Raw genomic sequence first — 23,615 nt, 5'->3', positions numbered from 1 at the left:
AAACAAGACAGGGAAAAAACCTTCACTAACTTGAAAAACACACCTTTAGTATGACTTCTGTTTCTAAAATACCTAGAAACTTCGGAAGGAAAGGTCTAGAAAGGGCCCTGTGCCAGCTCTGGTCAAAGCTCTAAGATGCAGGTCTTGGTTAGTGTGGCTCTAACACCAAGACTGGCAAGGACAAAAATAAAGCTGCCTTAAAAATATCTACGCCCTTTGGCCTAACAATTCCAGTTATAGAAATCTAGCCTTAGGAAATAAGTAGAGATATGAAAAGAAGTCTGATGCACAAAATTTATTTAAAAGCTAATTATAAAATAAGAATTTGGAAACAATCTATAAGTCCAGTAATAGCAATAGCTAGTGCTTACTAAGCTTTTAATTTGTATAAGCCATGGTACTAAGCACTTTACATGAACTATCTCATCAAACCTCACAATGAAGAATTATTATTACTATCCAATTTGACAAATGAAGAAACTGAGTCACAAAGCAGTTAAGTAATTTGCCAGGGTCATGCAACTCCAGGTGATGGAGCCAGGATTTGAACAGTTTCATCTAAATCCAAAGCTGTTATTTGAAATCACCAAGATATACAGTTTCTCAATGGGACAGTGATAGAATAAACACAGTATAAACATGATGAAATATTTAATTGCCAGTAGTATGATGATTGTGAACAAGTTTTAATAAAACTTTTCAATGTTCATGGTGTATTATTGAATAAAAAAACCCAGATACAACATTTAGTAAAGAGCATAATCTCCACTAGGGCATAGATATACACCAAAGACTGTTAACAAATATATAAAAAAAATGATTGTTTCTAGTTTTTGAACAAATACAAAATTGTGTTTTCTTTTTCATACTCTCCTATGTTTTTCAAGCATCCTGTAGTTAGCATGTGTGTTTGTTACTTGTTCAGTCGTGTCTGACTCTTTGCAACCACGTGGACTGTAGGCCTCCAGGCTCCCCAGTCCATGGAATTCTCTAGGCAAGAATACTGGAGGCCATTCCCTTCTCCAGGGGATCTTCCTGACTCAAGAATTAAACCTGGGTCTCCTGCATTGCAGGCAGATTCTTTACTTTCTGAGCCACCGTAGCTTGAATAAAATAGTTGGTGTTCAGAAGAAAATAACTCCAGGCTGGAAGAGTCTAAGAATCAGTGCTCAGTGGGTTAGTCCAACCATAGGCCTTTCAGGTGGGTCCTGAGCCCTACAAGGCCAGGCAGCCCTAACACACTGGCCAGCCCCTAGGGACAATGGCTAAGTCTCAGCAGGGGAACTCTGCTTGCTGGGCTGGCTGAGCTGCCCCACCTGCGGCCATCCTGATAGAAAGTGAGATTGTTAATTAATGGGGCCAGCGACCAGCATAAATCACATGCCAGAAACAGGTAGGAATTTCTACTCTTGGATCTCTGCCTAGGTGACTTTGGATATGTCATTTATCCTTATTGTGCCTTTGTTGCCTCGTCTTTAAATGAGAACAACAGTGTTGCCTGCCTGATGGGGTTGTTGTAAGGATTAAAGGAGAGAAAGCACGTAAAGTGTAGCGCATTATCTGGAATGTACTTAGTGCTCAATAAAGCATCACTTTCAAAGAGTAACAAAACACATTTTGCCCCATGGTAGACGTGGAGGAAAAGGCTGAGGAGACTGGTTTGACATTATCCGTAAGGCACAGATGGAATACATTATTGCAAAAGTTAATTCCTTTTGAGTAGATCTGATTAAATTAAGCTGGTATTCAGTGGGCCAAAGAATGCAGTTATGCTTCTAGTTTTGTCCAAGAATAAGAAACTACATCTTAAAAAAAAAAAAAATTCTCAACTCCCTATAAACACGTTCCCTTCTGTTAAGAGTAACTCTAGTGTCCAATGTCAGTGTGTATAAATTATATAAAAATTTTTACCAAATTAGAAATGATCTGGGGTTTCTGAGTATACTCAAATATGTGCTGTGAGAGTAATAACCATAATTTAATGTTCTGCTGCAGAGACAGAACTGTCTCTTTACAGACAATACCACAGACATTAAACAAATAACAAAAATACCATGAGATTTTTTTTTCCAGCGTTTTAGGCAATACACTGATCATCAGAGTTGATATAAACAATGTTTTTAGTCGTGGAAGCTGGATTAAGGGTTAGGGCATTTTTTTTCCCTTCTCTTTTATTTTTCTTTTAAAATTATTTTCTCTTTTTACAGTTATTGCTTTTATAATGAAAAATATTAAGTGTGATTTTAAAAGAAATGACCTAGCCACTTGGTGGCAGTATGCTGTGAAGAATATATAGTCTATATGACTTCATTTTAGTCCCATGCTTAAAAATTTTATCATTGACTTGATTACTTCTCTGACAATTTTGCTTATAATTGTTTTACTTCAGATACATGATTCTTTATGAAATTACCTTCTCACAATTAAGCACAGTTTTTAAATGGCTTCATTACTCTAACCTGGCCAGTTCGAAATTATGATAACAAAAGACTCTAAAGGAAGATTATGTTTCTTCTCTATTAGGGCTAATAAAGCCCTAGTAAGATATAAAAATTATTTTTAGGTGATGCAAATTAATAACTTATGTTTCATTGCCAAATAACCACCTGTAGTTTATGCAACAGAATTATATTAACCTGTGTTTAAAAGCTAGCAACATTATATATTATTTTTAAATAAAATGCTAATTCAAAAATAATAAAAATGAAAATAATCCAGCAACATATGCTATAAACCTATGATTCTGCCAAACTAAAAGTTGTATTACATTTTAATGTAATATATTTTTTTAAATTAGATGAATAATCTTGGCTGTTGGCCATTGGTGATGGAACCACACACTCAGGGGAAAAAGAGAGATTTACAGAAGCACTGAGGAGCCAAAAAGAGTTTCTGATTTGTCACAATTCAGAGTAGGGCTTCCCAAGAGGCACTAGTGGTAAAGAACCCACCTGCCGATGCAGGAGACATAAAAAGATGATAGTTCGATCCCTGGGTTGGGAAGATCCCCTGGAGGAGGACACGTCAATCCACTCCAGTGTTCTTGCCTGGAGAATCCCATGGACAGAGGAGCCTGGTCGGCTACAGTCCAGAGGGTCGCACAGAGTCAGACACGACGGAAGCGACTGAGCATGCAGCGTGCACAGTTCAGAGTGAAACATTCCCCTCTTGCTGGGGAGAAGCAAGATAAAAACACAAGAAAGAACTTTTGGCTTTTCTGATGTTTTCATCTCCTAAAATTCCCTACCCATGGGTCTTAGAAAACTCCTCTTCAGTTGAGCCTGTGTTTACAACCAGATCAGCCTTTTATAATCATTTCCAAAGACCCATAGGGACCTTTTTATTGGAACTCTGTGATATTTTTGTCAAAAAGAGTTGCCCCAGCCACATAGCTTGTTATAAAAGCCTGTGATATCCCTGTAGCAGTTAAGGACATCTCAAGTTGTGATCTCTCCCTGACCCCCACTGTAATTCTTTTAAAAGAAGAATTTGAACACTAAAATCAGAATGACTGAATACACAGGGTTTGAGGCCCTCTTGGGGATCCAGAGCTTAGAACCACTTTCAGGAACATCTTCCATCAACTGGGAGAATCGTGTCCTTGAAATCACCTCTGGAAGCTTTTAATTATCAGGAGGGAGGAGGTGGATGAGGAAGCTCCAGGACTCTTGAGTTCAGACTGAAAATGAGTTAGCTCTCAAGAAAGCTAGATGACCCCACCCTGGTCAGAAGCTTTCATTAGCAATGTTCTGAGAGCCTTTATGAGTAGACAGGGCTGGCCAGGATCCTTGCCAGCAGGGAAGGAGCAGAGGGAAGTCATTAATGGCATTCCACCCTTATGTTATAACTTCAAAGTGTCTGCTAATCAAAACTGGGTTTCTTATATGGAGCCAAGATGTTGTTTGCCAACAGCATCTTGAAGATTATGCAAAGGCAAAAGTGTCACATCTTGGAGGCGCTTAAGGAAACCTGAACCTTATTGCATCACCTATTGGAAGGAATCAAGTAGAGACCGGTTGGGCATTTTCTTCTGGGTCAGTGAATGAAATAAAGCTCCTTGGTATTTGTTGCCTAGAAGTCTCATAAAATTAGTGGACACATCTTGAAGTCTTACAAACTCCAGGTAGTTTTTATCGTCCTTTGAATGTTTCCTCCTTTGGGATTTATCCAATTTAATGAAAAGAAGAAAAGACACACATACTAGAAGGCTTTTACTCCATCTTTCCAGTCTATTAAAGTTAGTGGTTTACTTTATTCATCTCCAAACAAGTAAAGAAACTCTCTTAGGAAACTGGGTAACCTGAGTGCAAAGAATGAAAAGCTTACACTATTTTCCTTTTGTTTAAGTTCCTCAGGTCACAGTGAAATCATTCCAACATGATACTCAGAATTCTGGACTTCTAATTGCTTCCATCTTTAAAAAACACCTTACTTCTGGTAAGAAAATCCTGCTTAGGTTTGTTGAGTAGTCTTAGCAATCATTCATTTGAATGCTCCATATTGAAAAATCACATGTTAGGCATAAGTTCTTGACAGTAAGATATGCCACATGATTTACATAGGAAAATAACCAACAAAAATCCACTTAAAATTGATTTTAAGGAGTGTTTTAAGTAGATTCTGCCGGCTTTTGCTCTGGGTTAGAAACATGTTCATTTCAATTGGTGCTGGGGCTCAAGACCTCAAAAATTCTTCCTAAAAAATATCATTATTTAAGTGTTTACCTTGTGCTAAAAGTTTCATGTACTTCATCTTTTTCAATCTTCAAAATAACTTCTTGAGGTAAGTGTTATGAGTCTATTTTACAGATGGGAAAACTGGAACTCAGAGACATTGAGGAACTTGTTTGGACTAAAATTCAAATCCGATTTTCCAAATCCTGAAGTCTATTGTGCTCCTTCTCTTACACAAACCAGCTCCCATTTTATTTGTTAGTATGACTAGGTCTTTTCCATTGATAAGCACACCAAAATGTTTTAGGCATAAAAAGATATGAGATCAGGTTGTGGAGCATTTATTTCCTTGCACAGAAATATGGCAGGAACGGTATAAAAACTTTTGCAGGTGATATTGATGTTCTTTGGACTTTTATTTATTTATTAAAAAAATATTCTGTGTTGCCAGGCACATATTCTATGTGCCAGTCACTATTTTGAGTATTGGGGAATCGGCAGTGAAAAAAATGAACAAAGCCCGTCTTCATGAAGTTTCTTTTCTAGATAGATGAATGTGTGTTGGGAGGAGGTAGACAACAAACAAAACAAGAAAAGTAAGGTGGCAGTAAGCGTTATGAAAATGAAGCAATGTAAGGGTACTCTAAATTTTGTATTATGTGAATCAATTATGAGCCAAGTGCTTAGGTTCAGAAAAGATCCCTAATTACAGATGCCTACACAGACCAGCACCTTGGTATTGCTGTGGGAACTGTGGAGGCTAGGAACTCATGGATGCTCTATTAGGTAGACATCATTTCACAGAAGAGGAAACTTGAGCTTTGGCAAGTTCATTGTTTATGCTCTGAGGTTACAGAGCTGATAAATGGCAGTATCTAATTGGAACCCGGGTATCTCGGCTTGTACTTTTGGTCACTCTGCTCTACTCCTCACACTCCTTTACCTGATCCCATGTTAACTTAGGGATTCTCCATCATCTTCTAGGCTCTAATGTCTGGCAGTCAGTCCTCCCATTAGTGGCTTGAAATTCTCAGCAGCAGTATTTTAGTCCTAGGAAAACACTAACTCCATACCCCACAGAGACTAGGAGTGAACTAAGCCACATTGACCCTAGCCTACCAGATGGCTTTAAGAGAGGGGCTGGACAGCCTGGAGACCCCCAAGTGTACGTTAGGTGCAGCTGGGAAATAACTAGAGTAGGGCCAATTCAGTGCCTGTCATGTAGTAAGTATCTGATAAACATTTGTCAAAAGGAAGAAGGAGGATGGAAGGAGACAATACACAGCATGGCTTAGATACAACTCCCATATGACAAATCATGTCTCAATTACAGTCTACATTTGAAAACAGAAAATAGGGTTTTTCATGTACTAGGGAGAAAATGCAGAGAAGGCAATGGCAACCCACTCCAGCACTCTTGTCTGGAAAATCCCATGGACAGAGGAGCCTGGTAGGCTGCAGTCCATGCAGTCGCTAAAAGTCGGACATGACTGAGCGACTTCACTTTCACTTTTCACTTTCATGCATTGGAGAGGGAAATGGCAACCCACTCCAGTGTTCTTGCCTGGAGAATCCCAGGGACGGGGGAGCCTGGTGGGCTGCCGGCTATGGGGTCACATAGGGTCGGACACGACTGAAGTCACTTAGCAGCAGCAGCAGCAGGGAGAAAATGTGATGGGCCTGGCAGGTAATACATATTGAATATATTATTTATTTAAAGATTTCAGGTGATTAATTCTACTTCAAAGTTCAAAAGAAGCATTGTTTCTAAAATAAAATATCAGTGCAAAATATAAGACAATTTGAATTTCTCTCTTATATATTGCTCTAAGTAGAGTGCCCTTTTTCAGCAGGAAGAAATTCATGAACAATAAATTTTGAAGAATGGTGACAAACTGTACATAACTTCGGTCTTGTACAAAAGGTTAAACAAAACAAAAAAACCCTCAGTTGTGATTGTGGCCAGCTTTAGCCTCTGTCACAAGCAATTGGGAATTCTCACTTGTGTCAGACAAACCAAATGAGGTTCATCACTACACTTTTTTAAATATAAAATATGCAAGCACAAGCTCATTAAAAAATGTCTAACACTGACCACATTTGCCAGAGACTCACTGACCTCAGAAACCCACTGACCTCAGATCCATGGAACCCAATCTTCTCAAACAAAAGATATTGTTGTGCAGTTTGGAATGGCAGTCACTTTACAGCCCAAGGTGAAGGTTAATTTTATTTCTTCTTCCTGTTCCCATTGAGATTAATGACCTTCACTTGGTGCAGAAAGAGAGAAGAGTGATTCTGGTATCACATGTTGTTCAGTTGTGTCCGACTCTTTGTGACCCCATGGACTGCAGCATTCCAGGCCTCCTTGTCCCTCACCATCTCCAGGAGTCTGCTCAAACTCATGTCCATTGAGTCAATGATGCCATCCAACCATCTTATCCTCTGTCACCCACTTCTCCGCCTGCCTTCAATCTTTCCCAACATCAGGGTCTTTTCCAATAAGTCAGTTCTTCGCATCAGGTAGCCAAGATGGAAATTATAGCTAAAATTATTTTTCTTTCCTTTCAGACAACGGGAAACAAGACATTGGACTTTTATTGGGAATGGTCTTCTTTGCTGTTATGCTGTCAGTTCTATCTTTGTTTGGGATATTTAACAGATCGCTTCGAACTGGGTAGGTTTTTGTTGAATTTGTTTTCTCATTTAGACCATATATTTGTACCATCAAAATAGAGTCAACTATGTGACTTATTTTAAACATTCATCAACACTTTTTGAGAAAAAGGCAAAATAAAAGGAACAGTATTTAATGAGTATGCATCCATGCCAAAAAGTGAAAGTGAAAGTCGCTCAGTTGTGTCCAACACTTTGGGACCCCAAGGACTATACAGTCCATGAAATTCTCCAGGCCAGAATATTGGAGTGGGTAGCCTTTCCCTTCTTCAGGGGATCTTCCCAACCCACAGATCAAACACAGGTCTTCCGCATTGCAGGCAGGTTCTTTACCAGCTGAGCCACAAAAGAAAACCGAGAATACTGGAGTGGGTAGCCTATCCCTTCTCCAGGGGATCTTTGGCACCCAGGAATCAGACTGGGGTCCCCTGCATTGCAAGTGGATTCTTTACCAACTGAGCATCAGGGAATCTATCCATGCCAAACTCTTTACAAATGTCATTCATTTAATCCTTGCAACGATCCTGCCAGAAAAGCTGAGTGACCTATTTTACAGATGATTTAGATGAGGTGATAGAGAGGGTAAGTGCTCAAACCAAGGTCACCAAACACTAAGCCAGGAGTCCAGAGGCAGCTGATATCTAAGCCCATGTTCTTTCTTTCCCTATGCAGTCTTCTCAATGTGCCTCAAGTCTGTCTGCTGTGCCACAGTCATGTCCGATTCTTTGCGACCCCATGAATTGCAGCACACCAGGCCTCCCTGTCCATCACCAACTCCTGGAGTTCACTCAAACTCACGTCCATTGAGTCAGTGATACCATCCAGCCATCTCATCCTCTGTCATCCCCTTCTCCTCCTCTGTCATCCCCTTCTCCTCCTGCCCCCAATCCCTCCCAGCATCAGAGTCTTTTCCAGTGAGTCAACTCTTCCCATGAGGTGGCCAAAGTACTGGAGTTTCAGCTTTAGCATCATTCCTTCCAAAGAAATCCCAGAGCTGATCTCCTTCAGAATGGACTGGTTGGATCTCCTTGCAGTCCAAAGGACTCTCAAGAGTCTTCTGCAACACCACAGTTCAAAAGCATCAATTCTTCAGCGCTCAGCTTTTATCACAGTCTAACTCTCACATCCATACATGACCACAGGAAAAACCATAGCCTAGACTAGACGAACCTTTGTGGCAAAGTAATGTTTCTGCTTTTGAATATGCTATCTAGGTTGGTCATAACTTTTCTTCCAAGGAGTAAGCGCCTTTTAATTTCATGGCTGCAGTCACCATCTACAGTGATTTTGGAGCCCCAAAAAACAAAGTCTGACACTGTTTCCACTGTTTCCCCATCTATTTCCCATGAAGTGATGGGACCAGATGCCATGATCTTCGTTTTCTGAATGTTGAGCTTTAAGCCAATTTTTTCACTCTCCTCTTTCACTTTCATCAAAAGGCTTTTTAGTTCCTCTTCACTTTCTGCCTTAAGGGTGGTGTCATCTGCATATCTGAGGTGCTTCAAGTTCTACCCAAATAAATCCCCTGAATCAGTCTGAAGAGAAGTGTGGCAGTGTCTGAATTCATCACTTTGAACCAATTGTGTTAGTGTTTTAGCAGCCCCATTGCCCATTTTCCTTCAGTTCATTTCAGTTCAGTTCAGTCACTTAGTCGTGTCCAACTCTTTGCAACCCCATGGACTGCAGATGCCAGGCCTTCCTGTCCATCACCAACTTCCGGAGTTTATCATACTCATGTCCATTGAGTCAGTGATGCCATCCAACCATCTCATCCTCTGTCATCCCCTTCTCCTCCTGCCTTCAATCTTTCCCAGCATCAAGGTCTTTTCAAATGAGTCAGCTCTTCGCATCAGGTGGCCAAAGTATTGGAGTTTCAGCTTTAACATCAGTCCTTCCAATGAACACCCAGGACTGATCTCCTTTAGGATGGACTGGTTGGATCTCCTTGCAGTCCAAGGGACTCTCAAGAGTCTTCTCCAACATCACAGTTCAAAAACATCAGTTCTTTGGCGCTCAGCTTTCTCCACAGTCCAACTCTCACATCCACACATGACTACTGGAAAAACCATAGCCTTGACTAGATGGACTTTGTGGACAAAGTAATGTCTCTGCTTTTTAATATGCTGTCTAGGTTGGTCATAGCTTTTCTTCCAAGAAGTAAGTGTCTTTTAATTTCATGGCTGCAATCACCATCTGCAGTGATTTTGAAGCCCCCCAAAATAAAGTCAGCCACTGTTTCCACTGTTTCCCCATCTATTTGCCAGGAAGTGATGGGACCGGATGCCATGATCTTAGTTTTCTGAATGTTAAGCTTTAAGCCAACTTTTTCACTCTCCTCTTTCACTTTCATCAAGAGGCTCTTTAGTTCCTCTTTACTTTCTGCCATAAGAGTGGTGTCATCTGCATCAGTTCAGTCACTCAGTTGTGTCTGACTCTTTGTGACCACAAGAATTGCAGCATGCCAGGCCTCCCTGTCCATCACCAACTCCCGGAATTCACTCAAACTCATATCCATCTAGCTGGTGATGCCATCCAGCCATCTCATATCTGGGGTTTTTGATATTTCTCCTGGCAATCTTGATTCCAGCCTGTGCTTCCTCCAGCCCAGCATTTCTCATGATGTACTCTGCATATAAGTTAAATAAGCAGGGTGACAATATTTAGCCTTGACATACTCCTTTTCCTATTTGGAACCAGTCTGTTGCTCCATGTCCAGTTCTAACTGTTGCTTCCTGATCTGCATACAGCTTTTTTCAAGAGGCAGGTAAGGTGGTCTGGTATTCCCATCTCTTTCAGAATTTTCCACAGTTTATTATGATCCACACAGTCAAAGGCTTTAGCATAGTCAATAAAGCAGAAATAGATGTTTTTCTGGAACTCTCTTGCTTTTTTGATGATCCAGCAGATGTTGGCAATTTGATCTCCGGTTCCTCTGCCTTTTCTAAATCCAGTTTAAACATCTGGAATTTCACGGTTCGTGTATTACTGAACCCTGGCTTGGTGAATTTTGAGCATTACTTTACTAGCGTGTGAGATGAGTGCAATTGTGCGGTAATTTGAGCATTCTTTGGCATTGCCTTTCTTTGGGATTGGAATGAAAACTGACCTTTTCCAGTCCTGTGGCCACTGCTGAGTTTCCCAATATTGCTTACATATTGAGTGCAGCACTTTCACAGTATCATCTTTTAGGATTTGAAATAGCTCAACTGAAATTCCATCACCTCCACTGGCTTTCTTCATAGTGATGCTTCCTAAGGCCCACTTGACTTCACATTCCAGGATGTCTGGCTCTAGGTGAGTGTGAGTGATCATGCCATCATGATTATCTGGGTCGTGAAGATCTTTTTTGTATAGTTCTTCTTTGTATTTGTGCCACCTCTTTTTAATATCTTCTGCTTTTCTTAGGTCCCTACCATTTCTGTCCTTTATTGAGCCCATCTTTGCATGAAATGTTCCCTTGGCATCTCTAATTTTCTTGAAGAGATCTCTAGTCTTTCCCATTCTATTGTTTTCCTCTATTTCTTTGCAATGGTCGCTGAGGAAGGCTTTTTTATCTCTCCTTGCTATTCTTTGGAACTGTGCATTCAAATGGGAATATCTTTCCATTTCTCCTTTGCTTTTCACAGCTATTTGTAAAGCCTCCTCAGACATCCATTTTACTTTTTTGCATTTCTTTTTCTTGGGGATGGTCTTGATTCCTGTCTCCTGTACAGTGTCATGAACCTCCATCCATAGTTCATCAGGCACTCTGTCTAACAGATCTAGTCCCTTAAATCTGTTTCTCACTTCCACTGTATAGTCATAACGGATTTGATTTAGGTCATACCTGAACGGTCTCGTGGTTTTCCCCACTTTCTTCAATTTCAGTCTGAATTTGGCAATAAGGAGTTCATGATCTGAGCCACAGTCAGCTCCTGGTCTTGTTTTTGCTGACTGGATAGAGCTTCTCTATCTTTGGCTGCAAAGAATATTATCAATCTGATTTTGGTGTTGACCATCTGGTGATGTCCATGTGTAGAGTCTTCTCTTGTGTTGTTGGAAAAGGGTGTTTGCTCTGACCAGTGCATTCTCTTGGCAGAATGCTATTAGTCTTTTCCCTGCTTCATTCTGTACTGCAAGGCCAAATTTGCCTGTTACTCCAGGTGTTTCTTGGCTTCTTACTTTTGCATTCCAGTCCCCTATAATGAAAAGGATATCTTTTAGGGGTGTTAGTTCTAAAAGGTCTTGTAGGTCTTCATAGAACTATTCAACTTCAGCTTCTGCAGCATTACTCGTTGGGGCATGGACTTGGATTACCGTGATATTGAATGAATTTTTTTTCTCACTGTATCAGCATGCTGTATAAAAACTTCTCTACAGTATCATGAACTTACCAATTTGTTCTAATTTTAGGTATGCTAAAGGAATATGAAACGGTAAAAGAAACTGAACCATAAAACGTATAAATATATGTAAAGAAACTACTTTATGCTACAGTTCAAGGTCAAGTTGAGCTAGCAGAGTCTGTGCAGCCATTTTGATTGTTAATTATTTGAAGTTCTTACAGAAGCTGCATAAGCAGATAAGCAAGCCAATTTGTGTGGTGCATTGTTAACATGTGCCAGAGCTCACTATAGTCTCTTCTAAGCCCAAGCTAAACTCCCAAGACAACCTCTTTGCTCAAAGCAATGTTTTCATAAATGTAGAAAGTGCTTTCACCACAGTGGCAGTGCCAAGGGGTAGCTTTGGAGGAAAAGTGGAGTGTTCATGGCTTCTCCCTCTTCCTTCTGTCACACAACCACAGAGATACTTAATAAGTACACAAGTGAAGTAAAAACTGGTATTCTCTCCGTGCCATACAATGCTCCTACTCTGACCACATAAGGAAAGTTTGTGGCTACCACTCTCTCTCAACCTTATTTAGAATCATTACAATTAGAGGAGCTCAAATATTATAGTTTTCTTATATGACATTCTCTTCTTTAATATTTCTTTATGGTTATGCTCCCCTTGGAAAGTTTTACATTTATCCCTTAAGTTTTACAAACTTTTCCACACTAACATCTCCACTTATAATGCTTTGCCATATTTAACACGTGTATAGTTTCACTTCCTGGGTGGTTCTCCCGCTTATCTTGAATCTAGCGTGAGTGCTTTGGAATGTTCCGACTCCTTGGAGGCAGAGCAATATGGAGAAGAGGAAAATCTGAAAAAATACTGAATCAACTTCCCATATAAGTTTTAAAGAGATGGAAATCTTAGTTCCTGCATTGGAAATTTTAATTTTTATTATGCATTCTATTCTAGTTTATTTCTTAATCTCCAAGATGATTGCCTGCACCAGTCCTCCAGTAAGATACTTATTCTGTCATTTTTTGTTTTTTTAGAATTAAAAGAAGAATCTTATTGCTAATACCAAAATGGCTCTATGAAGATATTCCTCAATTGGAAAACAGTAAAGTTGTGAAAATACTTCAGGTAACCAAACACCATTAAGTACAAACTAAATGGCAGCTGAGACCAAGAGCACAGTCCAATAGTTAAAGTAGAATTTCCATTCAAATAAATAAATGTGTGTGCATATTTGCACAACTGTATAAACATATGCAGAAATAAAACTGTACATATTTCAGATAATACTTAAGAGAGATGAGAGAATGGGTTAGGGGAAGGAAAGAGAGATGGAAGAGAGAAGCAATCCTATTCAAAAGAGAAAAGTGAAGAAGAAGATTGTAAGGCAGGTGCCAGAGCTACTTGGTGGCCAAACAATTGGTAGGTGTCTCCAGAGATCAAAGGGACAGGGAATAAAATCTCAATAGAAGGAGCCTCAGAGACACAAAGGGGCTTCTGTTTTACACGAGTTGGAGAAGCAGGTGGAGCCCAAAGAAGATACTACTTTGCTCCTGAGACCCAGTGGAATTCAAGAAGATGGATGTGAGGAGACTGTGGCAGATGGTGTCACCAGGGGTAGACCAGGTCTCCAGTTCAGGAAAGAATAGAAGGTTGTCCTAGGAAGATCCTGAGGCAATAGGGGATCTTGCAGGTTTTGAAGGAGCAACTGCTGGTTATGAAGGAGAGGAAAGAATCTGCCATGTGTGCTCTTATACTTTCTGGCTCTCTGGCCTGGCTGTCAAGGGGCTCAAAACTCAGTTAATTGGACAGACACATCATCTAAGCATTGAAATGCAGCAATGTAGTATAGTGAAAGAAATGAGACAAAACCTGATGAGAATGTAGAGGAACTATATTAAGAGATGGGAAGGAATTGCTCAGGAGAGACAGAGAACATTCAAAATAGGGAGGCTACATGAGCAAAGGTACAGAGGTGAGAACAGCCTGCTGGGTGTGGCTTTGTGGAAACATTTGATGCGAGGAGCGGCTGGAATAATGGGGGAATGCAGAGTGGTTATACAGCGTCAGACATGACTGAAGCGACTAAGCACTGCTCGTAGAGTGGGATCAGGGCACAGGAGGCCTTGTCATGGAACTCAGACTTCATTCTGCCAACCAGCAGTTTTCAAGCTTAAATTTATTTTTAGCCTAGGGACCCTCTGCTCAACTGATGTTGAAGTAGAGAAGTATTGTAAAACAAGTAAAAGTGGCTCTATCTGGAGATCTAGTGAGCCCACTAATCAACTCCTTTCAGAGCCCCAGATGAGTTCTTAAGGCAGTAGTTCTCAGCCTTGATTGCACTTTAGAATCCTGATTCCCAGGCCACAATCTCTGGGGGGAGGCCAGGATCTTGGGGTGGAGGGCTGATGTGGGGAGAGCCAGGTGTCAGCATCTTCATAGTTTCCCATGTGAATCCATTATACAGCCAGTGTTGAGAACACTGTTAAAGGTTTGAAAACTACTGTGAGAAATCAGCATTGTGAGGGGTGGGCAAAGTGTCAAGAAGCAAGAAGTCCTCAGTGCTGACTTTGTAGAGGGCGTATAAGGAGTGTAATGTGCCTATGGAAAATGACAAGGAGCGAGTCACTGGTGGTCCATCCAGGGGTTCAGTTAGAAGTGAATAGAAGATAAAGAAATGGGGATGGATGTGGAGACATCTTTTGATGAGTGTAGACTGGAAGAGAAGTAAGAAAGGGGCTATGCTGACACATGGTCAAATGCTCTCAGTACTGATGGTACTGATGCAACCTATGTATAACAATAGCTTCAGAGCAGTATGGACTCAGAATTGTATTTGTACTAAATTGGGTGGGCTTGAGAAGACTAGTATGGGGTGGCAGAGGTGGGATCAAGCAAGACTATGAAGGGTTGAGGAGGAAAGGCCTACCATGAGCAGGAGGAGGGATCCTTGTCACTGGATACTAAAAGGAAAGAGTGTGGACATGGTTGACTCTAAAGGAGGTAATGTTGTACATAATGGAGGGGTGGTCTGGAATAACTGAACCCATACATAGAATAAAGTAAATAGTTAACAACTGGCTGAAGGTCAAGTACACAGTCAGTAAACTACAGCTGATAAATCCTGTGGTCTTATATTCATTCCACTTAGTCATTCTGTCTTGTTCCCCCACTAGTTATCCTGGGGAACTGGGAACATTCTGTGGCTCAGACAATTGTCCCTGACCTCACTGTGATCAGATTCTTCTCTTCCTTTAGTGTCCTCACTCTGGAATAGCCCTTGCTTTGTGTCCTTCATTGTGGTCTGTCCCCTATGTACTTCTCCATTCAGCTGCCAACCTGAAGAGGGGAAAAAACCTCCTTCCTCTTGGTTTACTATAGCAAATCTACTTCCTTTGATTACATCTGATCCATGACTATATGTCTGCCCTTCCCAACACAAACCTAGCAAAGGCCCTGGGGAGGCTGAGTTGAAAAAATTTTAATGATATTTCACTCTGCTTTATTCAAGGTCTTCCTTTTGCAAAGCTTGCTTCCCATCCTGAGCTCTTGGAATTAGAAAAGAACCTTAGGATTTCCTTCAGATGAGGTTTTGCTTTCTGCCAAAAGACTAAGAAGTGGTAGTCTAGTCAGTTCAGGACACTCAATGGAATACCACACTGGGCAGCTTAAGTGGGAAGTCCAAGATCAAGACACAAGCAGATGTGGTTCCAGTGAGAGTTCTCTTACAGACAGCTGTCTTCTTGCTATAGCCTCAGATGGCAAACTAAGACATCAGCTTTCTTGTGTCTCTTCTTATGAGAACAATAATCCTATTTATGAGGGCTCCACTCTCATGACCTAATTACCTCCCAAAGGTCCCACCTCCTAATATCATCCCAGGGCTTCAACATATGAATTTTGGAAGGACTCAAACATTCCACCATAGTGGGCAGCTATAATTTTATAACTGTGTTGGGTGGGAGTTACTTGCCCAAGGAAGCCAGCCATCAGGTGGAAGGCCATGAGCCCTTCTCTTACCAGAAAAGTCATCAGGCTTTTATACAAATAAAAATTATCTTCACCCACCCTCCTGACTGATCACCACAGACATGTCTGAATTGTCAAAGCATTTACCACAGCTTTATTCTCAAATGGAAGCAAAACAGGATTTTCTGTACCCTTTTCAGTTCAGTTCAGTCGCTCAGTCATGTCCAAAACTTTGCGACCCCATGGACTGCAGCATGCCAGGCCTCCCTGTCCATTGCCAACTCCCGTTTACTCAAACGCATGTCCATCGAGTCGATGATGCCATCCAACCATCTCATCCTCTGTTGTCCCCTTCTCCTCCTGCCTTCAATCTTTCCCAGCATCAGGGTCTTTTCAAATGAGTCAGTTCTTCGCATCAGGTGGCTTTCATTTAAGCAACAAAGTATTTTCTTCTAGTAAAGCTCTATAATATTATAAAATATTCCAAAATTTTAAAAGGCACTGAGATAATATGCAAGTTAACAAGCAAAAGGCTTCTTTCTCTTTAAAATTCATAAATAAAGACATGTGCTTACAACATGGATTATCTTTATTACTCCTTTCCTTCAATCCCTTCCTGGGAGAATTTAACAAACCTTTGGAATGGAGCAGAGTAACAAAAGTAGGAAATCATATGAGAAGAGAAACACTATGAAGAAAAGCAAAGGGGAAAGGAAAGTTGAGGGAAAGCAAAATTCTAGTCCTTATTTATCCAGTTTGCTACTTTAAATGTCTTTTGTGAAATAAAAGTGTCTTTTCTTCCTAGGAAAAAAATGAATTTATGAATAACAATTCCAGCGAACAGGTCCTATATGTTGATCCGGTGATTACAGAGATCGAAATCATTCTCCCAGAAGAAAAACCCATGGGCTACAAGAAAGAAAACAATACAGGATGCCTGGAGAGAAAAGAGAGCCTGGAGAAGTCACTACTCACCAACACTACAGTTGTATATATTCCTGATCTCAACACTGGGTATAAACCCCAGATTTCAAGTTTTCTCCCTGGGGGAAACCATCTCAGGAATGATGATGAAACAGCTTCCTCAATTCTGGAACCACCAGCTGATTCCTTAAACTTGGGAAACAATGCCAGGTTTAAAAAATATCCTGATTTTGCTTTTCCTGTCTCAAGTACAAATTCACTAAGCAACGCACTATTTCTTGAAGAATTAAGCCTCATTTTAAATCAAGGAGAATGCAGTCCTCCAGACATGCAAAACTCAATAGAGGGGGAAACTGCCATGCTTCTGGAAGATGCATTACTGAATGAAACTATTCCAGAACAAACCCTGCTGCCTGATGAATTTGTCTCCTGTCTGGGGAGCATGAACAAAGAGTTGCCATCTATTAATTCTTACTTTCCACAAAATATTTTGGAAAGCCACTTCAATCGATTTCACTCTTAGAAAAGTAGATTTGTGTAGTCAAAACCTGCCTTGAAATCTGAAGAGGGCTCTCTCTCTCAACACAAATTTAATTCTGCCCAACTTTTTTTATTAGATAATTAAGATCCAAAGATGAAACATACTTCATGGCCACAAAAGTGGCAGAAATATTAGAGAAGACTTCTATATTTTTAAAAATGTTTCAACTATATCAAATTTTCCTCATTGCAGGCACTAATCAGATCTCTGTATGAAGGATAAATAATGCAAAATACATGGTAATGAAATAAATGCTGAAAATAGTTTTTAAAATTGAGCTATTACTATTTGCTTACAAGAGAAAAAACAAGTTTAACTTTCATTTTATTACTTAGTAGATAAAAATATAGCCCATAAACAGCAAAACAAGTAAGGGATGGAAACAGAGGAACAATTAATTACATGTTTACTGTGTTGTTTTTTTCCTACTACTTTCTATTCAGGTATTAAGAATGTGACCTTCCTTGTTTTGATTTTGGACTGAGAGTTGTTAACAGTGATGTGTGGAAATCATGAGGTGGTTGTCTTCATTCTAGTTAAGAGTGATGACGTTGTTCTTCTGTGGTGTAGCTGATGTGTTAATTACACTGCAATAGACTTATTGAGGTAGAAGAAGCAGGATCAACAAGGTGTAATTATTTCTTTTGTATTGGATGTCTGTCAGAAAATTATTGCAAACACAGGTGTGTTTCCAAATCTGGGCTGGCAATACTTGCTACACCTGTCACTGCCCCATAGTCCATGTCTCCTATAAACACCATTAGCACACCACCACGTGCCTTGCTGCTGGCCTTAAGGGGACCTCAGAATTCTCTCAACACAGGACTCCTGATGACCACAGCCAATAAGGGCTGGGGTTGGAGGCGAGCTCTCTGCCAACCAGGTCGACATTGGAAGTGGCTAATCTTAAAAACACAAAATGCATATTTTTAAGCTGAGAAATGGTAACCAGCAGACTTTTCTATTATGATTAATTTTTACATCAAGGGGAAATTTTTTCTAATGATCAGAGCCATTTGAAAATTGAGCAGATTACCGATTGAATTTCTCTTCCTCTTCTAACAGTTGTCAATGATAATTTATATTCAGATTAAATAGTTTAATTTTACTGTGCTGCAGCTGCTGCTAAGTTGCTTCAGTTGTGTCTGACCCTGTGCGACCCCATAGACAGCAGTCCACCAGGCTCCCCCGTCCCTGGGATTCTCCAGGCAAGAACACTGGAGTGGGTTGCCATTTCCTTCTCCAGTGCATGAAAGTGAGAAGTGAAAGTGAAGTCGCTCAGTCATGCCTGACTCTTAGAGACCCCATGGACTGCTGCCTACCAGGCTCTTCCATCCATGGGATTTTCCAGGCAAGAGTACTGGAGTGGACTGCCATTGCCTTCTCCTTAATTTTACTGTACCAAAGCAGTTAATCAAAAAAGAACCAGTGTTCAGCATATTGAGCAAGCTAGTTTGTTTTGTCTTGGCTTTTGAAAAAAAAACCCAAAGTAGTTTTGTCATTAGATGTCCCCATGAGGAGGATGACCAAATATCCTGGTTTATCCTGGTTTTTGTTAATTGTGGTCAGTGTGCCCTTTCCTTCTCAGAAGCATCCCTTTGGATGATAAATCATTTGGTCATTCATCATTCTATTTATGAAAACTGCTAATGTCCAACATATAATTTATCACAATTCATTTTTTTGGCTTTTTTTTTGGACAATCCTTTATTTTACTTTATATCACTTACTAAAGCCATTATGCTCCAAAATGAACATTCCTGTTAGTGTAAAAAAAATGTATCTTCTACTGTGAAATTCTATTTATCCTAAAATATGTATATATTTGTAATATTTTACATATTCAGGAAGCTGTATATTTTAAATCACTAACAAAATGCTAATATTAAATATCTTGACTTGTAAATGATCATATGCTTTTGCTTTATTCTTAGCTAAAGGGAGAATATAATGAAGCAAAGATGCAGGTAGTATTTGAGATAGAGATAACAAAAGACCAAGATGAATCTTTGATGTTTACTAATCTGATAAAGACATCTGTTAACAAGTGAAGAATATTTTCAGAGTATATTTCAGTATAAGTGTAACCTGCCACACATCAAAAAAGCTTTTGTCAGGCTTAAAGGATTGAAGCATTATTTGATCTTCTGTGTTTGTTTCAATGCAGTCGGTGCCTCCTTTACGACATCTCCTTCTTGCCCCGCTGGAGCAGGAAGGAGCTGCTTTCTCTTGGTACAGTGTCTTCCCACACCCACATCATATTTAGCACAGAGAAGACGCTTCTAGTTCCATCCATTCCACGGACTTTGTTGGTCCCAACAGACTAAAAATGGAGGCTATACTTACAACCAAAGCAATGTGCCTGCCATTGTCCCAACTCAGAGAAAAACTTAACTGCTCCATCACCATGCAAACTTAATCAACAGAATCAAAGAATCTTTGATTCTTTTATTCAACAAGTTTTCACTGAAGCATCGAAGGCCCCTACTCTGTGTAAGGCATTTTGAATTAATATGCTCAGTTGCTCAGTTGTGTCCAACTCTTTGCAGCCCCATGTTATAGCCCACCAGGATTCTGTCACCGGATTTCCCAGGCAAGAATACTAGAGTGGTAGCTATTTCCTCTTCCAAAAGACCTTCCTGACCCAGGGGTCGAACCCCAGTCCCCTGTATTGCAGACAGATTCTTTTCTCATCTGAGCCACCAGGGAAGCCCTGCCTTCCCTGAATTGATACCGATGTTAACAAAATCAGCCAAGTCCCTGCAGCCTTGGGGCTTCTATTCTAGTAGCAAGAAGCAGAAAATCATTGTCCTTCAGGGAGCTTATATTTTTATGGGGAAGGAGGTAATGCTAGGAGGCGGAGAGAGGCAGAAATAAAATATAAAAGAAAAATGCCAGATAATGAGTGCCATGAAGAGAGATAAAATGGGATAATGTAGTAGAGAGGCACTTAGCAGCCACTCTGTGATGGGCAGTCAAGGAAGGTCTCTCCTAGGAGGGAACATTGACACTGCAGTCAGAGTCACAGGTAGGACGTGCATGTGAGAATCAGCTTGCCACTGACAGGTCCCTTTCATAGACGAATTCTCCAGTAGTTAATGTCTCTACTTCTTTCCCTCGTGGACAAGTTGCTCCTAACTGCAGCCCTTTGCCACCTTTCCCTTCCTCAGCCAGAATTTTCTGTAGCTTTAGGGGACAAGTATGTATCTTTTCATCTTTCCATCCAGCTCTTGGACTTATTAACTTTCTTTCTCTGAGTCTCAAAGTCTTGCTAAGTTTCTGCTTTCTAAATGAATGTGTTAAACTTATTGGTGTGGGTTAAAGAGAAGAAGGAAGAAAGAAAGAATGAGAAAAAGTCCCTGGAGATACCACTGAGTGGAAATACCACTGAGGGGGAGAGAAATATAAAGAATGAAAGGTAGACTAATATGCAGGATGCTGAAGCAAAATGGAATGCCTTGGTTCTGGACAATACTGAAGCTGATTAGCAGATTTCCAGTTTCCTTCTGGTCATGTATCTTCTTTGGCCCTACCTCCCTTTTCTTACATAGAAGCAATATGGGGAGGGACAACTGAAGTACAATTTGAGGGTATCTTCTTGATGTGTGTGTGTGTGTGTGTGTGTGTGTGTATGCTTTATCCTTTTTTAAATTAGGAATTTGTTTTTACCAGAGTTAGAAATAATATCGATGAGACTTCCCTGGTGGTCTAGTGTTTAGGGATCTGCACTTGATGCAGGGGCCCTGGGTTCGAGCCCTGGTCAGGGATCTAGATCCCGCATGCCATGACTAAGAGCCTTCACAACCAAATAAATTAAAAATGAGAGAGAGAAAGAAAAGAAATAATATTGATGCTGTAAGAGGGCTTTGGCATTCTAGCACATGGTGCTCGGGTAACGTGGGTTGTTGTTTGGCCCTCTTGGTTCAAAGAACAACCCAGCTTCTTTTCTTTCCTTATATTTTCAGTCCCTTTGACATAGAGGCAGCATGTGACTGTGGCATTGGACAGAGGTTTTCAAAAGTAAATTTTAGCAATTGACGACCCCTTTTCTCCAATGAAATCTTTTGCTGAAGCCCCAAATATAAAACAAGTGAAAGCAAATCTTCTGTTGAAACAGAGGGTGAAGTTCATGCCTGATCCATTGTCTCTCCTCTGCCGCTGCAGAAGTCTATCCATCCATGCACAATGAGAATACAAGGCTGAGGAATCTCTAGTCCACACCTGGTGATCTGGGTCCTAGCCCAACCCTGAGAAGCCTGTACCTCAGGATTGTACTAACCTCTCCCTCTCAGCTACAAGGCTGCTACCCAGACAAAGGGGACCAGAACTTCCTGGAGCTTCCCTACACTCTGAATGACTAAGTAAAAAGCTTCCTCTCAGAGACTGCTAACAGAGGCAGTACTGTATGCAATAATTTACTTGTTTCTTTCCAATTATTTCATCATAAATGTCTGGATTTTGTTCAAGTTTATGTTCTCTTTGTGATCACTAAGAATAAAATATTGTGTTGTGAATATAATTAGATTTTATAAACCCAAAGACTGCTGAATTGTGCTGCAGTTTCTCTCTCTATGAAATAATTATACCAATTATAGGAGGTGATGTTTTAATGGGAAACATTACCCACTTGGCAGAATCTACTGATTTAAAATAAAAGAAGTGGTTAAAAACAATTCATGGATCTCTCTTGGGTGAGAGCATGAAACCAATATAAAATAATTGGATTCTGATTCCTGGAGTGGTTTGTGTGCAACTTTCTTGGATGCTCTAGTTAAGGCAATATTATAAGAAACTTTAAGAAAGGTTTGGTAGAATGTTATTATGTCTCTTCTCCACTGCTAAGATCCTACCATCAAATTCCAATTAATGTTTCATGTTAGGATTTTAGCTATTTTGCTAACTTCACTTTTCAACTTAATTTAAGATAAATACTCTGCATCTCATATATACATAATTTCCATCAATTTTCTGAATATGCATTTCCTTTATATTTATGTTCAGGAAAATACCTTATTATTTAATACTTATAATTAACATTTAGCAACTAATTAAGAACGTATTCTTAAATCATCCCTTTTTGTTTAGAGTAGGAAGAGGATTCTGACCTCACTTTATGAGAAGAAATATATATGTATAGACTAAGCAAGTATTGCAGAAACAATTCTTGAGATCATTGGTTCAAATATTCAAGCAAAACAAAATTCTGCTTCTAACCATAAAGGCATACCTAAAATTAGTGACTTTGTCAGAGCACAGGAAGGAAATCATAAACAGTCAAACACTAGAACCGAAGTGTGAGGTGCGGAAGTCAATAAACCTGACTGCTTTCTTTCTGGTCACATCCTGCCTGAGAATTTTATTAGAAGTGAGTGACAAAGAAAGGGTACAATGGTAATACATATGGTAATATATATATTATATGTAATATATATAATATATATATAAGGGTATAATGGTAATATATATATATAAGATATAAAGTTATACATGAAAAACCACTTTAAAAATCTAAGCTATGCCCATGTAAATGGAATAGAAAGTAACTGTCCCTCTCCACGGAGAAGGCAATGGCACCCCACTCCAGTACTCTTGCCTGGAAAATCCCATGGATGGAGGAGCCTGGTAGGCTGCAGTCCATGGGATCGCTAAGAGTCGGACACGACTGAGCAACTTCACTTTCACTTTTCACTTTCATGCATTGGAGAAGGAAATGGCAACCCACTCCAGTGTCCTTGCCTGGATAATCCCAGGGATGGCGGAGCCTGGTGGGCTGCCGTCTATGGGGTCGCACAGAGTCGGACACGACTGAAGCGACTTAGCAGCAGCAGCAGTCTCTCTCCATATCCCTCCTTCCCACATGCCATTCCCATCATCAAAAACAGTGACTCTCAACAAGTTAAAGAAGCGCAGGTTTAATCCCTGGGTCAGGAAGATCCCCTGGAGGAGGGCATGGCACTCCGGTATTCTTTCCTGGAGAATCCCATGGACAGAGGAGCCTGGCAGGCTCTAGTCCACGGGGTCGCAAAGAGTAGGACATGACTGAAATGACTTAGCAGGCATACACACACAAGTTAATGGTTTTCTTTCCAGTATGTTTTCTACCTAAATGTTAACATATGGTATTTCTCTGTGACTTGTTATTTTCACCTGTCAGTATATCTTGGAAATCTTCACGTCATTATATTTAACCTTTTCTTATTCCTTTAAACAGTTGCATAACATTCCATAAAATAAACGTGTTTTAATATACTTTACTTATTTTCCTGATAACAGCCATTTAGATTGTTTCCAATTTTTCATAAGTATACCCATTCCTGTGATAAATCCTCTTTTATATATATATATATAATCTGTGCACATATACGAGAATTTGTGGGGAGGGATAGATACCTAAACAGAGAGGCAAGAATGAGAATACGAGGTACCTGAGAGGAGAGGCAGGAAGTGTCACTAGACTTGTGGACTGAAGAGAAGGAAACAGGACCAGAAAATTTGGAAAGCAT

At 40.1% G+C, this 23,615-nt stretch overlaps 1 protein-coding gene across 1 annotated transcript in view; it reads left to right on the top strand.

Annotated features, from left to right (window-relative positions):
* Positions 1–17,094, top strand: part of IL23R (interleukin 23 receptor) — a 61,049-nt gene extending 43,955 nt beyond the window's left edge. The window contains exons 7-10 of the mRNA XM_052638176.1: positions 4,348–4,437; positions 7,245–7,350; positions 12,716–12,806; positions 16,453–17,094. Of these exons, the coding sequence (XP_052494136.1) occupies positions 4,348–4,437; positions 7,245–7,350; positions 12,716–12,806; positions 16,453–17,094 (929 nt within the window). The remainder of the gene's footprint in view (positions 1–4,347; positions 4,438–7,244; positions 7,351–12,715; positions 12,807–16,452) is intronic.
* Positions 17,095–23,615: the final 6,521 nt, after the last annotated feature.

Source organism: Budorcas taxicolor, chromosome 3 (genome assembly GCF_023091745.1).
Source record: "Budorcas taxicolor isolate Tak-1 chromosome 3, Takin1.1, whole genome shotgun sequence".
Lineage (NCBI taxonomy): Eukaryota > Metazoa > Chordata > Mammalia > Artiodactyla > Bovidae > Budorcas > Budorcas taxicolor.
The sequence above is the reverse complement of the archived record's forward strand: the minus strand, read 5'-3'. Positions and strand labels throughout refer to the sequence as shown.